A 15,662-nucleotide genomic window follows, 5' to 3' on the forward strand; every position below is an offset into this window, starting at 1 on the left:
AACCAGGAAGGAATTTTCATTATGGGAGGATTACTGGATAATTATCTCATCCATGACAATGTTCTTCCTTTAAAGTGTTTAATCTTGACCAGTGAAAGCAAGAGAATTGGTCATGTAGTTTTGTGACTTTTTTGTGACAAGGACATTATCTGGTGCCTGATGGCAATTTCTTCTGCCTGTTTGTATTGTACCTTTCTCTAGGGATATGTTCTTCTTCTTCCTAAGTGTCTCAAGCAAAGATGTTTCTGCTCCCTACCCTCCATGAAAAGAAATTTTAAAGACAGCAGTCCTCGACATGAGCAAATTATTCTTGCCATTCTTGCTAGATTTCCTCTTGCTCATGTTTGCTCCAGTTCTCCCAGGTGATTTTCCAGGAATGAACTGTATTCTTGGAACTGTAGCCCTTATTCTTGTGTCTGTTCCTTCTTATTGTCTGAGCTGTCCATCTATTGAAGTCATGTCTCTCTCGTTTTGTCATCCCCACCTTTACACTGTGGTACCTTTTGATCCTGATACCAGTTAAATGTGTTATTTTTTCTTTAAACCATATTGTTACTCGTAATGATGTATTTTGTGTCTCTGACTTTGTATCTTGCAGGAAGAGCCAAGGAGCAAATCTAAGATCTGTGCCAATGTTTTCTGTGGAGCTGGGCGTGAGTGTGCAGTGACAGAGAAGGGAGAGCCAACCTGCCTCTGCATTGAGGTACGGGAGCAGCACAGGTTCTGTGTCTGGGACAGGTGTCACCACCATCACCCCCCAGATGGGCTTCTGTCACTGGAAGGATTCCATGATGGAATAAGGCTATGGCTGTTTTGAAGCAGCTGCAAATTTACATTGGCTCTTCAACAGCAGGACTGTTTCCAGTGTTGTGTGGGGGAAGAGCCCCGAAGAGTCAATAGAGTCTGGGACTCGCAGCTGTGCTGCTTGCAGGACTGCCTAGAGTCTTTACACGCACAGGAGACTTGACTGGAAGTCTTTTGTTGGGAAAGTCCACTGGGGTGTGGATATGCAGCTGGCTTTGAAGGGCACTCTAGGGAGTGGTCTGTGAGCTCCAAGGCAGCCTGCCCTCACTAGCGTCTTGTTTGAGGAGGTTACAAGCACCCTACTAAAAATGAGCTTTTGTAAAATGGAAATAATTGTGGTAGAGTGCTGTAAGGATGAATTGCTTTATCCAGCAAGGAGTCAGAGATGATTAGAAGAGTCTTTCCTAGCTGTAGAGACACTGTGTCTCCTTACTCCACTCTGCCCCATGCCTTCAAAACATTTCTGCCTGGCTCCTGGGAATGGCCATGTGGCTCTTTGTTCCCCCTTCCCTCAGAGCTTGCAACTCTGGCATGACCAGCCTGAGCACTGGAGAGTGAAATGCCCTGTTAATAGGAAAAGAGTCTGTCACTCTGGATAGGCTTGGCCAGACCAAAAGGGGCAGAAGAAAGAAGTTCATAGTCTAAACAGTGGTACTGGTAAACTCTCTCTTCGCTTTAGGCTGTGCTGTCTATTCATGGCTGATGGCTTTTTCTGCCATTTGGATGCAGAAGGATGAAGCAGTCTGCAGAGAGATGCAATAGGGCCAAGCAAGCGCAGGTGCATAAAGCAGAGGCACAGAAACACCTCTGGGCAGGCATGGCCGTGGCACATGGAGCAGCAGTTGCAGGATGATGCTCCATATTTATGCTGAGCACTGATTTCTCTGCAGGAGTCTGCTTTCAGAAAGACTCCTGACATGCTGGTGGTGATGGAAACTGGGATGAAGTGAGGCCTTTGAACTCACACCCACAGACTTCCCTGTGTGAGTTTTTCTGGGGTAATGATGGCTGAGTTAGCCTGTTCCAAACACAGGGCCAAGGGGACTATGCCAAGGACTTCTCTTGAGCTGGGCTGATGACTGGACTCACCTGCCTCCCTCTAGCTGTCCCAAGGAGGCAGGTGAAATGCTGTCTTCTCTGGCTCTCCCACAGAAATGCAAACCTCACAAGAGGCCTGTGTGCGGGAGCAATGGCAAGACGTACCTGAACCACTGTGAGCTGCACCGTGACGCCTGCCTCACCGGCTCCAAGATCCAGGTGGATTACGATGGCCACTGCAAAGGTAACCCTGGGAAGGAGGGCTGGCTGCACAGTCAAGGACAAAGAGTTGGAAGGGAAGCATGATAACAAGGCCTCACCAGCCAAGACCTTGTCCCACAGTTGCTGAGTGGGGTAAACAAGGCAAGCCTCTGAACAGTAACTAGATTCAAGCAAGAGTCCAAATGATCAGGCTTAGCTGGCAGTGATGAAGTAAGCCTGAAATCAAGTAATGAGTGAGGGCTGGTGATTCAGGTAACCAGAATCAGACAACAGTCAGATGAGCTCACAGTGATGCAATCTGTAGCAGAGATCAAGGTGGGAATGAATAGTCTATGGAAGAGAGTGGTTGCAAAGAGCTGGAGACAGGCTTGTCTACAACATAATAATCACAGGCAAGGATTAGGAATTGAGGCATCAGATATGAAATGGAGCCTCATGGCTCACGGTTAGAGAGCATGGATGGAGGCTCTAGGTGAGGCTAGCAGGGTTGTTAAGGCCTTTATTAGTGCACTCAGAGCCCTGACATCTTGACTATGGGGCGACCTCAGAGCTATTGACTCCCTAAGCTTCTGGGAGTGTGGCACACAGGAGAGCAGGGCAAATTTTTGCTTCTGCTGCCTCACTTTAAGCTTTTGGATTCAGCCAGGTAAGTGTCTCAGTTTAACTGCTGAGGAAAAGTTATGCTCTGAGGATAAACTCATAAAACCAGTACTATCATCATGTTCAAAAGGAACCTCAGTTTCCTTTTGAACAAGGATTTGCAAGGATTTTGCCTCATAAGTGGGGCTGTTTAACTCTCTCACACACATACACACAGCTGTATGGTTTTCTTGTGTTCAGAGTTTTGTGTGTTTAAATGTGTGCCCACTGTCTCTTGGCCTGTCACTGGATACCATGGATAAAAGTCTGGTGCAGTCTTCCTCATTTCCTTCCATTAAATTTATAAACATTGATGAGATTGTCCCTGAGTCTTCAGTTCTTCAGCCCAAACTGTCCTCAGTATCTCCTAGGGGGTCAAGGGGATTCCAGGCCCTCTATCATGTATGTGGCCCTCATGTGTCCAAAAACTGCTTTTACCCTTGGTGGGAAGAGATTTGTATCACATTGCATCAGAAATGTCCTCTTCTGTCTTTCCATTAACAGAGAAGAAGTCTGAGAATCCAGCTGCAAGTCCAGGTAAGAAGCTGTCTCCTGTTTGGCTGAGGCCTCTGTATGAATTTGTGTTCTCTGGGAGAAGGGCAGGAGGGTGTGCTGGGGGAGTGCAGAGCTCTGTGTAAAAGTCATATCCTGCATGTGCTGTTAAAGAGTTTGAGTTGATAAATAAGCTGAAATGTGATTGCCCAACTCTTTACTCTTGGGTAACCTTTCAGAGCTCATACATCTCCTGGGCTTTTCACTGTGCTGGAATATCTCAGGGACTCAGCATAGACAAGGTGCAATGAAACCCAGTTTGCCCCCAGGGACTCAAACTGTGCTCGTCACCCAGACTGAGGGATGGAGCACTCTTTTACCTCCTTCATTGGGGATCTAAGATCATAACTGTGGAGCTGTTGTCCCCAATTCCAGGAGCACTCATTTTAAAAGGAAACTTTGCTTTAGGAGTGATGAACCAGTAGGTGCAGAGGCAGAGTCAGGAGGTACAGCTGAACTGCCTCTACCATCAGCCAACAGGATGATCTTGAGAGTCTCTTCTGACTTAAATGATTCTATGATCACCTAAATTATAAGTCTCTTTGATTCCCTGTGATTCCCCTTATGTATTGTCGTGTGTATTTAACACTGGATTTTAGGGCCATGGCTTGTCATGGCTCAGGAGAGCCTTTTCCCATTCATGACCTCTAAGTAGTGGAGCTGTATAATCATCAACTTCAACTTCCTAGGACAGATGAGAGCAAAGCCTCATACAAACTAAAGAGGAAGGGCCATGTCAGAGCACGGCCACCACCCTAAAGCAGTTCTAAAGAAGTACAAAATTAAACATGCAGAGTCCCTACAGAGCTGGGGTTTTTTCATCTCTCCATCTGGTTGTGATAGTAGTCACTGGATTCAGAAGATCCTTAGTGTGTGTGATGCGAATGCACACTGGTGCCTTTTCTGGCTTCGCTTTCCACTGGGCAGGTGTGACAATTCACAGCTAGGCTTTCAGTTTTGTTTCTAAATGCACAGTTTGTACTTCACATGAAGTGATAACCACCCTGGGGAAACCTGTGACACTGGCAAGCACTGTGAGTGAACAAGCCCAACTTGACCCCCTCTTGTTTCGTCAGAGTGGACAAATCAGGGCTTTGAAGAAACAATATTTCCTGAGATAGTAGGCCTTAAAATTTTGGAGACAGATTGGTAGAAAGCCTTGCTCAGTCTGGTCTTCACCCTTGCAGAGGATAGAGGCTTTGGTACTTTAGGGTTGACAGCTGAATGACAATTCTACGCAGTGTTGGGAAGCCGGGGGACATTGTCAGTTACCTTTCTGCCTCAGTCTGGGACTCTTCACACCAAGATGAGTCAGCTCCGGGTTGTTCTTCCACAAGCTTCAGGAATGGGAAGGAAAAGCTTTGGCAGGAGTGTTGTTTTCCGGCCTTGCCACATGGTGTCACCAACAGCCCATCCACTATTCAGCACATGACACATCTGCATGGATCTGGCAGTGATGTAACTCCAAGGACCGGACGGTGGGGCTGCAAGCTGCCATCAGGGTGGGCTGGCTGGCTTTTATCTCCAGTCCTCTCTGTGATCTCCCTGCCAGCTTGATTTCTCTCACTCTTATTTTTCCTTCTACTGCACTGTCTCCCATTACAGTTGTCTGCTACCAGTCGGACAGGGACGAGCTTCGTCGCCGGGTCATCCAGTGGCTGGAAGCTGAGATTATCCCAGATGGGTGGTTCTCCAAGGGCAGTAACTACAGTGAAGTCCTGGATAAATATTTCAAGGCAAGTAGAGCAGCACCTGCCTCAGAGCCCAGACAACATTTCTTGCCTTGTCACTGCATAACAGCTGCTGTGCCCCCAGCTGAGAGGCTCCAGTGTGTGACATGCCTGTGGAACTGGGGACCAGAGGGATCTGATAAGTCCTACAGCCTGATGTGTTATGGGCTGCCTGCAGCAGCCACTGAATAAGCCACTGACACAGCTTGTGATGATCAGATGTGGAGCATCTCTGGCTCCTGATGTCTGACCTGCCCTGGGGAAAAGGAGGAGGGCAAGCCCCATGTACCTGTAGCAGAGTAGAGAACTAATCTCAGGGGTAAAAGCCAGAGGAAAAAAGGTGAAAGTGCTGGAAATGCAGGAAGCTGTGGCAGGGTCTTTTGTTCCAGATAGTCCCAAGACCATGCTGAGATGGGTATGGGGGCACTTGGGGGCTTCAAGGAATATGTCCCAGTTGTGGCTGAGAGCTGGCAGTTCCCTAGTACTCTGCAGAGTGAAAGGAGCCACTTGAGTCTTGGGCCTTGAAATAATCCTGTTCCAGTCTGTCGCTCAGCCCATCCACACCACCTTCTGTAATCAACAGATCCCAAGCTTCTCCCATGCTCCTGCCACATGCACTGCTGTGTTCCTCCCCCTCATGCCTGGCTCCTGACAGAGACTTCAAAGCATTCAGGATAGAGCTGGAGGAGCAGGTGGGGAAGAGGGGAGAGTGTTTAAATCATGAGCTGTTGACAGCAAGAGATTAATGGTGCCTGACAGGAGTTAGCACTGCAAGCAGATTTGCCATGGCAATGGCACCCCCTGGTGAGACAGAGGAGCTGGTCCCCTCTCTCCACAGAGCATCCTCACATTTGCAGCCTTTAATGCTGCTCTGTCTGTGAAAATCCACTGCCCTGGGCACTCCTGTCAGTGCCTTCCAGCACCCAAAAGTAGCAGTGTCCTGTGTCAGTCCCTCTCCCTGCAAATGTGCTGTCCCCAGCCACTTTTGCAGGGTCTCCCCAGGTCATGGGCTTTGGTGAAATGCATGAGCCAGCCACAAGCTTGTTCCACTGTCACAGCACAAGCCATTCACACCTGCTGTCCCCACGCCTGTCAGTGTGCTGGTGATGTCCTGAGGCTGCAGCTCAGATGCAGGCAGCCTCATGTTCTCTTTACTGTCCCACTTTTTCTGGAGCACTGATTCCAGCCACTGGGTGAGAGTTCTTATGGCAAAGAAGTACCTCTGCTTGTACCAAAAGGAGAATTTCCATGGCAAAGGTCAACAGTATGAGGTTCAGTAAGGCCAAGTGCCAGGTCCTGCATTTGGGTCACAACAATCCCAGGCAGTGCTACAGGCTGGGGAAGGAGTGGCTGCCAAGGGAGGTGGTGGAGTCACTATGCCTGGAAGGGTTCAAGAAACAACTAGATGTGACACTTGGTGCTGTGGTTTAGTTGATTAAGGTGGTGTTCCATCAGAGGTTGTACTCGATGATCCTGGAGGTCTTTTCCAACCTTAATGATTCTGTGATTCTCTGTCAGGTGGTAATCCACCTTTTAAAATACCTTATTCTTAAAGCCTTGGAACATTTTTAAGCAGAATTCAGAGTTTGAAACAACTTGGGATAAATCAAGGCAAAGCAAACTAAATGGCTTCAGACACACAGAGACTTGTGTCAGCAACAAGTGTCTGTTGTCACCGGAGGCATTTTGTCATGCCAAGATGTGGTGCTCTTCATGCCCTGCATTCATGCAAATGGCCTGATTCCTGTCCTGCATGTAGGAAACACTGGAGGCATAGCTGAAATTAAGCTTTTCCCTTTTCTCCTTGATGGGGAGGTTTGTAGATGTGGCTTTAAGCTATTTCCCTCCTGGAAGCTTGACTTGTGGGGCTCACTGAGATGTGCATTGTTCATCAGGCAGGCCATGACATTGAAGGACATTTTATCAAGAGGAACAAGGCCAGCAGTGGGAAGCTGCTCCATTTTGGAGGATCTCTGTGGGAGTGCCTTAATATAGACCATAGCTTTGATAGGCAAGAAAACTCACTTAACAGACTAGGCCATTAAGAGAACTGCAGTCATTTTCACAAAAAAATGCAGGACAAGAGGCTTCAAAGTCTTGTGGAAGTTGACATGTGGAGCAGTTGTGCAGGATAATTTCCCTAGCCCTAGATGTTTCTCCTGAAACACATAGAGGTAACAACTGGCAGTGTCTATTCCAGCATTCCTGAGAGCACTACACGAGGAGCCACAGCGACCTGCCTCAATCACACAGCAAAAATTAGGTGGCAGCAGTCTGTGTGCAGGATTAATTTTCCACTCACAGCAATGCAGCTGTCTCTGAGGGGGCACAGCAGTTCCTGCTGAGTGCCCAGCACTACGGTGTCACAGCTCCAAACAGAAAAGCAAAATGCAATTACTTCTTTGGGAGTACAGCCAGGATTTTGGGGCTAAAAATGCTGCTCTTCAGTGCCAGGAGTCCTGTCAGGACTTAAGAAGTTGATGGTGAGATGTTGTGCTATTGCATTAAATTTTTTCCCTGGTATCAGCAGAAAATTACTTCCTGTGATTTTTCCCTTTTGCCACTCTCAGAGTCCAGGCACAGCTTTGGATTTACACATATTGGAAAGCTGACACCTCTTTGAATGCAGCTGGTCTGGTATATAAGTCTGGTATATGGTCTCCTCTGGCAGGAGGTATATAAGAAAGCTAAGAGCTGGCTGAAACAAAGAGAAGAAATAGGGTTAGAGCCATAAATCAAGCAGCAGGAGGTGAATGAGAGTCAGTGTAGCTTATCTGTGAGAACAAGGCTAGGATCATATCTCTCTCACTCTGAGGCTAATGTGGGTATGTTGCTGCTTTTCTCTGAGCCTCTTTCTTTGTGAAAAACAGGGATAATGGAACTTGTCTTACTAAAGTTTCAAAATGCTATGTACATATGGAAGAAGAAGAAGGAAGGCGTACTTTGAACCGATAAATGAGAGCCTCTCACATTTTCCCATCTTCCCCTACAGAGCTTTGATGATGGTGATTCTCGCTTGGACTCCACTGAATTCCTGAAATTTGTGGAGCAGAATGAGACTGCCATCAACATCACCACCTACATGGACCAGGAGACAAACAAGTTGCTCAGGTGGGCACTGGACATGATGCAAGAGGGAGGGCCATGGGGGCAGATGTGGTAGACTGGAACATGGAAATTCACTCATGGCAAGTATCAGTTAGGGCTTGCAGTGTCAGAGTTAACTGTGTATGAAGTGGCTTCTTACTTAAATAGGTGTGAACACCACAAAAGGAGCAGTCCTATCTCTACTTTTCATGTTAGGCATGTATTCCAATCCTCTTTTGCCTTAAATCTAGCACTTGTGCAGCCAGAGGGGAGTTGGGTAATAGAAGGTTTGTTATCTTCTATTTCCTAATAAATTAGCTTGCCTGGGGACTCCCCTCACCTTTTTCCTAATAGATCCAGAGCAAGGAAGATGGTGGGAAAACACCATCTATACACAGTCCATAATTTGAGAGGTTTCCCTCTTTCTTTGTCTGCCACTGTGTGAAAAAAGGCTGTTTGTGGTTATGCTGTGCTTGCATCTCTACCTTGCATCTCTATCAGCATGTAGATGTCAACAAATGTGGATGTCCCATTCCTGATGTTGTGAATATCCCCCCACTGCCGAGCCCATTGCCAGACAGAGAGTATTTTGTGTCTGTTTTTCTTTTCTCTGTATCCCATGAGGTTCCTTAGAGAAGCCACCTCTGCCAGACATCTTGGAGTTTCCCTAGTTATCACTGGTTTTACTCACCTGCACTCTGAAGACAGTAGAGCAGGGACTGGCCTAGCACAGCCCTGTGCCGAACAAGCCTCTGTGTTTCCTTTCAGGGGACTCTGCGTAGATGCCCTCATCGAGCTGTCAGATGAAAATGCTGACTGGAAGCTCAGCTTCAATGAATTTCTCAAGTGCCTCAGCCCATCCTTCAACCCACCTGAGAAAAGTAGGAACTCCTCACTCATCTTGGGGAACAAGAGGGGTCCTGGGAAGGGAGGAAAGAAAAGAGATCAGCTTCAGGCCAGACATTGGGTGCTGTAACTCCACTGCCAGAGATAATTTTAATACATGCATGCCTCTCATCCAACAGCACCCTTTGTCCCTGCACTGTTGAAAGTACTGCTTTTACTGTTTCAGAGCTCCTGCAGCTCTTGTGATGAGAAAGGTTTGGATTTTAGAAGCAAGGACGTAGGTTGAATGGATATGGTATGCTTGTAAGGTCAAGGCATGTATTTAACAGTGCAGAGGTCAATCATGTGAGGAGTTCATGGCCAGATAACTTACGAAAGTCAGACCAGACCAAAGTCCTGCTATGTTCTGCCTTTCACACAGAGAGCCTGCCTGATTACCATCTCACTATCCTTCCAAATCGTTTCCCCAGTTTATCCCCACCTGGATCAGAGTTACCCAAGCTTTCATTTCAGGGGTTCTTTTCTTTGCATAACAGATAAGAAAATTCAAACAAATCCTACATTGAGATTTCATTTGGAATTGAGAAATTGAAATGTGTTCTTCTGAGGAAGAAAAACAAAGGATTTGACTTTCCCAAATTATTTTTTGGCTGATTTCATTCACCAAATTCAGCATTAATATTTTAGTCATAAGGAAACTTCTGGTGGTTGGGGGAACGAAGGCTTCCCCTTAAACCTCATATTCTCTCTCAAGGCATCTCCAAAGTATGTTGTCTTTAGCCTGCTCTCTCTCTCTCTCACAAGCACTGCCCTTGTTTTGTGCCTCTTCAGAGTGTGCCCTGGAAGATGAGACCTATGAGGACGGAGCAGAGACTGAGGTGGAGTGCAACCGCTGCGTCTGTGCCTGTGGAAACTGGGTGTGCACCGCAATGACATGCGAGGGTCCGTATGCTCTCCACAAAATTACTCTTTGGGTTTGGACAAAAGGAATTCTCACTCTTTGTCATTCCAAAGGCACCAGCTATCCAGGGTTCTTCTCTCTCCAGCTTTTTCTCAGCTTCTTCACGGGCAGTTTCTGCATAACCCTCACATGTTCCATGTTAGCGAAACCCAAGCTGGTACTGTTCCAGTATTCAGAAAGTGTGTAACTGGGCCCAGGGCAGTACTTCTGGGGTTTGCAGTTTGGATCTGGTGTCATGAAAATTCAGCACTAAATCTTCCAGACCAGATCTACTCTGCATCCAGCTGGTGCAGACCAAATAGGTCACTGGCTGCTACTGTATGGGTAGGTGTGAGCAAGTCAGCTTTCTGTATATGTGTCCATATCCTCACTGTATGTGTGTTTATGGAATTTGTAAAACAGGATCTAGGATCCTGTTTTGATCAAGAGGGGATATAAGAACCTTCATCCAATGCCAAGAAAGCACTTCAGCTTCTTGCCACAAAACTGCAGAATAATAGTGATGAAGGGAGGTGGTGCTCATAGTAAGGCAGGGTTGTTTGTTCCTCCTTTGGAAGGCCCTTAAACTCGCACAGCCAATTGTGAGAAGTCATGGTGCAGTTGTGAACAACAGCTCTCTGTTTCATCTTCTCACACATAGTCCAGGGCCAGTGGAATGCCACCTTTTCCCTGTCCTAGCAAATGTATGGGCTCTTCCAAGGAGCCACATCCATCCTCCCAGCATGGTGCTGCATTTTTCTGGCCTTTGTCCCTAGAAACCCAGCCCTTTCTGCATTCTTATATCCTTCTCCCCTAGAAACCAGGCCCTTGCAGGAGCTTTGTTTCAATGCTGTGGGGGACCTGCCAGGAGTACACTGGTTCAGATCTATAGTCAGTAGCTTGGGCAGAGTAGGAGAGAGGGAAACGGCAGCAGTGTGTACAGAGCTTTTCATGTTTATCTGATCTTTTGCAGCAGAGGCTTCAGGATCACCTCAGCTCAGACTTAGCTGTAGCAGCAGGAACTCACCTTAGAAAAGAGAACTGTAGTATTAATAGAGCTGCCAGAGGAGCTGTGTGTAGGTGTCATAGATTAAGCAACAGAATGAGAGACTCTTTTTGTTGCCTCTCCAGAAACAACCTTCAAAGTTGCTATGCAACACCTTTTCTTGCTGCCTACTTTGTTCCCTGCATCCATGACAGAAGATCACAATTGCTTGACTTTCTGCCCATGTCAGAGCAGCAGAGGGGTTAGAGGCTATTGTTAGAGGAATAATGAAACTGAAGAATCAGATCAAACACATCAGCAAGTTACAGCTTCATTGAGCGAAATTACCTCTTCATTAGATATCAGTTATTTACTTGGGTAGCACTGAGCTTCCATTTATTCCCTACAAGAGGCCAAGATATTTGAACTAATTATAGGTGTTTCTTTTGAATAATATGCAGCCTCTTCCATGTGCCTTTATTATCAGTCACATGGGAGGGAGAGACAGGGACAGACTACACACCCAAACCCAAGTTGTGAAGTCCCAGGCAGCCACAAGGCCTGTTCTCTTTCTAAGAGGCCAACCCATACCATCATCCAGCAAAGGCTTCCTAAGCTTGAGGGATGCTGTGACTGACCTGCCTCTCTTTGTTCTTCATGGTTCAGCATCTGGAATTGGCATCCCCTATTTGTGAAACACTAAACTCCACTTCTGCTTCCAGGGAGGAATGAAAAGGTGCCTGCTCAGAGACACCGACCTGATCAAGATTTGACTGAGGAGGAGATGGCCAGATATGTTGAAGAACTGCAGAAGCATCAGGTTAGCATGAGGCTGGGAAGGTCTGCTTGCACTAAGCCTCCTCTTGCCAGATGGGTTCCTTCTGTTTCTGTCACTTGGAGACTTCTGGTAGAAGGGGGAGAAGGTAGAAATCTCTTGACTGTGGGGACAAATACAGCTGTGGGGTTTTAAGATATAAGCCAGTGTTGGCACTTCCTGTGGATGGACCAAAGACTTCAGAGTGCTACCAATTTCTGTGTCAGCACAGAGATTGACTTCTGTGCTCTCTTTCTCCAGGAGACGGCTGAGAAGACCAAGAGAATGAGCGCCAAGGAGATGTAAGGGGCCTCCACAGAGGAGGAGCCCAGGAGGACGGGCCCAACCTGCCACCCTGTCCTCCAGTGCTGATCTCAGTATGCACAAGTGTCTGCTACAGTTGCCCAGTCACAGATATTTACATGTATAGCGATGGGTTATTTGTTTTGTAATACACAAAGAATGGGGCCAGGATAGGGGAGCAGAGCCCACCGTTCAGGGAGCTTCATTGCTGGGACCTTGGAAGGCTGGGAGGGACTTAGAGCAGCCTCTGGGACCCTTTCCCAGAGCAGACCACTGCTCCCTCCAAGAACTAACAGGGATTTCTCGTTCCCCTGGATCTGGGGAAAGGATGGAGGTCAATGCTGGATAGAAAAGGGGGTCTTCAGTAAATACAGTTGTCAGCACCAGCCTTGGCTGCAGAAATACAGGCCTGGCAGTTTTGTGGCTGAACACGTGTGCTGCAGGGCATCATTATCCAAGGACTTTACCCTTTGCTTCGAGCTCCTCAAAGCTGGTCTGCCTGGTGTGACACCTGGGAGATGCGGTGCCATGCTGCTGGCATGAGTCCAGCACATTCCTCCTTGCTTTCCACCAGACTGTCCCCAGCAGCTCCTCCAGTACATTGTGGGCTCCAACACAACATGGTTCCTTTTGACCTCGTCTCACTCTTACTCTCCCTGCCCCCTCCTTAGAGGTGCTATCGTATTTTTTTCTTATCACATTCACATGCTGACTCCCCCTTTTTTTTTTTTTTTTGTTTTGGGTTTTTTATTATTTTATTTCCTATGGTAGTGATTCAGCTTTTGTATGTTTTGTAGCTCTAGATATTTCAAAAAAACCCAGCGCGTGGGTTTTTGTTGTTGACAGTGCTGTAATGCCCATGCACAGTTTGTATCGCACTGCACTCAGCCGCCACAAACACCACAGGCGAATTGTGAGCCTTGCACTACAGGGTATTTCCCAGCTGGGGATAGCAGTGTCCCTCGTGGGAAGAAGAGACAGGGCTGGATGTAATTAGTTTCACCAGACACAGATTGCCACTGCAGCTCTCTAGCTCTCGCTCCCTTAGCTAGCATTGACCATGTGCTCAAAGTCTGTGCTCGTGTCTCTCTAAATTGCTCAAAGCTGTCTAGAGACAGAGGGACCAGGCAATCCTATTAGTACATTATCTTAAAAAGCTTAACTATGTAGAAAACTGTTTAGTTGTTGTAGCTGTTGGCATCATCTTGGGCTTTTCATCTTCCTCTGGGGTGAGGCAGCAGCATTATTCTTTGATTCCAGGTCTGAATTTGGAGCCAAGGCTGGAAGCCTCATTACTGACACATTCCTCAGTGTCATTGATCAGACCACCTTTGACCACTCTCACATTCCTTCATGGGCCAGTTTCATCCCACACATTTCTCAGAGCACTGGTCCTAGATATAAATGAAATGCTGTTTTTTTGATAGTCACCTCTGTAGCCTGAAGCCCAGCTGATTTTCTCATGCAGTTGTCAAATGTACTTCATGTACCCCTGAATATCCATGTTCCCTTCATGCCTGTGCTGTGCTTCCCAAGCAGTTGCATGTGCCCTGATTGACTGCTTGTGACTTCCATCTTTCTGTTTGTGAGCAACTTTAGCAGTTGTTGCTGTGTATCTTGCAGTCCCTATTGCTTACTCAAGCAAAATTCCACTTGCATCTGCAAAAGTGTGTCCAGTTTGAGTGAAGATCAGCAGTACTTTTGTCCCAACCTTCCCCTTTTTGCACAGTGCTTTCCCTGCAGAAGAGGAATGAGCTGGTACCTAGAAGTATAGGAAAAGAAGAAAGCTTGGTCCCTCCTGTGCTCTTCCCCATGAGCCAGATGTGTGAGAGGCTGTTTAGTCTTTGAGCTGTTTTCCTGATGTGAAGCCAGAGGATTTCCATTGACTTTGGCATAGTGCCACTTTTCCAGTGACAACTATAGTGTACCCTGCCATGGAGCTTTTGGCATCATAAATACAGAAGGAGACTGGGCAGTTTTTTCTCATGAGGGCCTGGATTTGAGCAGCTGTCACCTGTGAAGGTGAGAGGAATGAGTCCACAGGAGCTGAGACTAATGTGGACAATGCTACACTGGGACAGAGTCATTGTCTGTGTTCTGGTGGCACTGGAAGAAGTGGTTGGTGAAATAGGAGAACCCATTAGATACAGGCTTGCTCCTTCCCAAGAGTATGAGAGAAAGGGCTTCATGTGCTGGATCTGGAGTCACAGGAACATTGTTAATAAAGGTTTTGCTTTATTCCAGCCCTGCTCTAAAAGGTAGTTAGTGCCTCCCAGATAGTGATCAATCCTTACAGCTTGGATTATTAAAGTGCCTTAGAGAAAACACAACAGCTTGCCTTAAAGGCTTTCCCTGGGTGGGGATAACATCTTGTTCAGTCAGGAATATCTCCAATTGTGGAAACCAGAGCACGTGCAGGAATGGGAGGCAAATGCACAGCTTCAGGGCTTCTGTAGGCTGCACTGTGATGTGTTCTCTGTCCTCTCCTGCCTGCTGAGGCTGTGCAGCCGTGTGGATGGGGTGGCTGCTGGGGCAGCCAGAGACGCGTGCTGGCAGCTGAGGTTTACAGAGCTTGCTCTTGCACTGAAGGCGGAGGGACGGGCTGCGGTCTCCGGCAAGCTGAGCTCTCCGAGAAGCCATACAACAGATCCCAGGGTAGCCTCAGGCAGCAGGCTGGGAGTGCAGCAACAGTGCCTCTGGACAGGGCTGCTGCCTGCGGAGCCTCTTCTCCTTGTGCTCCCACTAAGGGACCCGGTGGAAGGCAGGGCCCTTTCTAAGGGCAGCAGTTCTCAAAGGGGACCAAAATATCTCGGCTCCCTGCACAGAGGGGAAGGGCAGCCCACACTGAGCAATGCTCAGGCTTCTGTAGGCTGGTCAGTCAGTAACTCCTGCAGGGTGGCCTGGCTGCTGGGGAAGGAAGGGCTGAATTTCAGCCATTGCCCTCTGGGATGATTGCTGTACAGACTACAAGGGGCAGGGAAGGTGTTTTGTTTTGTTTTGTTTTTCCCAAAAAAACAAATTTAAGCAACAAAGAAAAATGTCCCACTCCTCCCTTTATATTCCCTCCTGTACGTGTGTGAAATTTATCAGTATTCTGTAGGTTTCCTTAGTGCACTTATTTTACTTGATTTTGTAATATTTTTTTTTGAAGCAGGGGGTTTTGGATATTACTGCCAAATAAATGAAACAAAATTTAAAAAATAACGCTTGCTTGGTTTATTTTTCACAAGCCACACAACTTGTTTTCAAAAAAATCATCTGTCTTTGCATGTTCATACACAAATTTCAGTGTGTTGGACAAATGTGAGGCATGACTGTTTCTGTTTTATATCTGGGGAATCAGGTGGAAAGAGCCCATAGGCAAGTAAAAACAATAACTAAAGGCCTTGCAAATGTGACTGAATGGTGAAATAGCGTTCAATGGTGTTGGATGACAGGAGGAAATATCCTACTATTCATCTCCCCTGTAAATGTAATGCCACTACAGTGAGTGCTTCTGTGCAGAAAATGGTCTGACAGAAGAGAAAGCGGCCTTGCTTTGCTCCATGTTTTGTGCTCCTTCCAAAGCTGTTTTAAAAAAACCCCAAACGACTCACAAACATTGACTCTTCCATGTTATTTTTCACACCAAATGGCCTCTTTAGCATGTACCAGCTGCTGCACATGCAGTCTTTTTTGTGGAATTCCCTGCCCATTCACTGC

At 47.1% G+C, this 15,662-nt stretch overlaps 1 protein-coding gene across 1 annotated transcript in view; it reads left to right on the top strand.

Annotated features, from left to right (window-relative positions):
* The window catches only part of FSTL1 (follistatin like 1), a 52,334-nt gene extending 37,170 nt beyond the window's left edge, over positions 1-15,164 (top strand). Inside the window, exons 4-12 of the mRNA XM_005523883.3 lie at positions 599-703; positions 1,957-2,086; positions 3,208-3,240; positions 4,861-4,991; positions 7,978-8,096; positions 8,841-8,953; positions 9,750-9,860; positions 11,566-11,663; positions 11,919-15,164. Of these exons, the coding sequence (XP_005523940.2) occupies positions 599-703; positions 1,957-2,086; positions 3,208-3,240; positions 4,861-4,991; positions 7,978-8,096; positions 8,841-8,953; positions 9,750-9,860; positions 11,566-11,663; positions 11,919-11,963 (885 nt within the window). The 3' untranslated portion in view covers positions 11,964-15,164. The remainder of the gene's footprint in view (positions 1-598; positions 704-1,956; positions 2,087-3,207; positions 3,241-4,860; positions 4,992-7,977; positions 8,097-8,840; positions 8,954-9,749; positions 9,861-11,565; positions 11,664-11,918) is intronic.
* The last annotated feature ends 498 nt before the right edge of the window (positions 15,165-15,662 follow it).

The sequence above is a fragment of the Pseudopodoces humilis genome, chromosome 2 (genome assembly GCF_049639895.1).
Source record: "Pseudopodoces humilis isolate 2021_Gansu_Grassland_sample_001 chromosome 2, ASM4963989v1, whole genome shotgun sequence".
NCBI lineage: Eukaryota > Metazoa > Chordata > Aves > Passeriformes > Paridae > Pseudopodoces > Pseudopodoces humilis.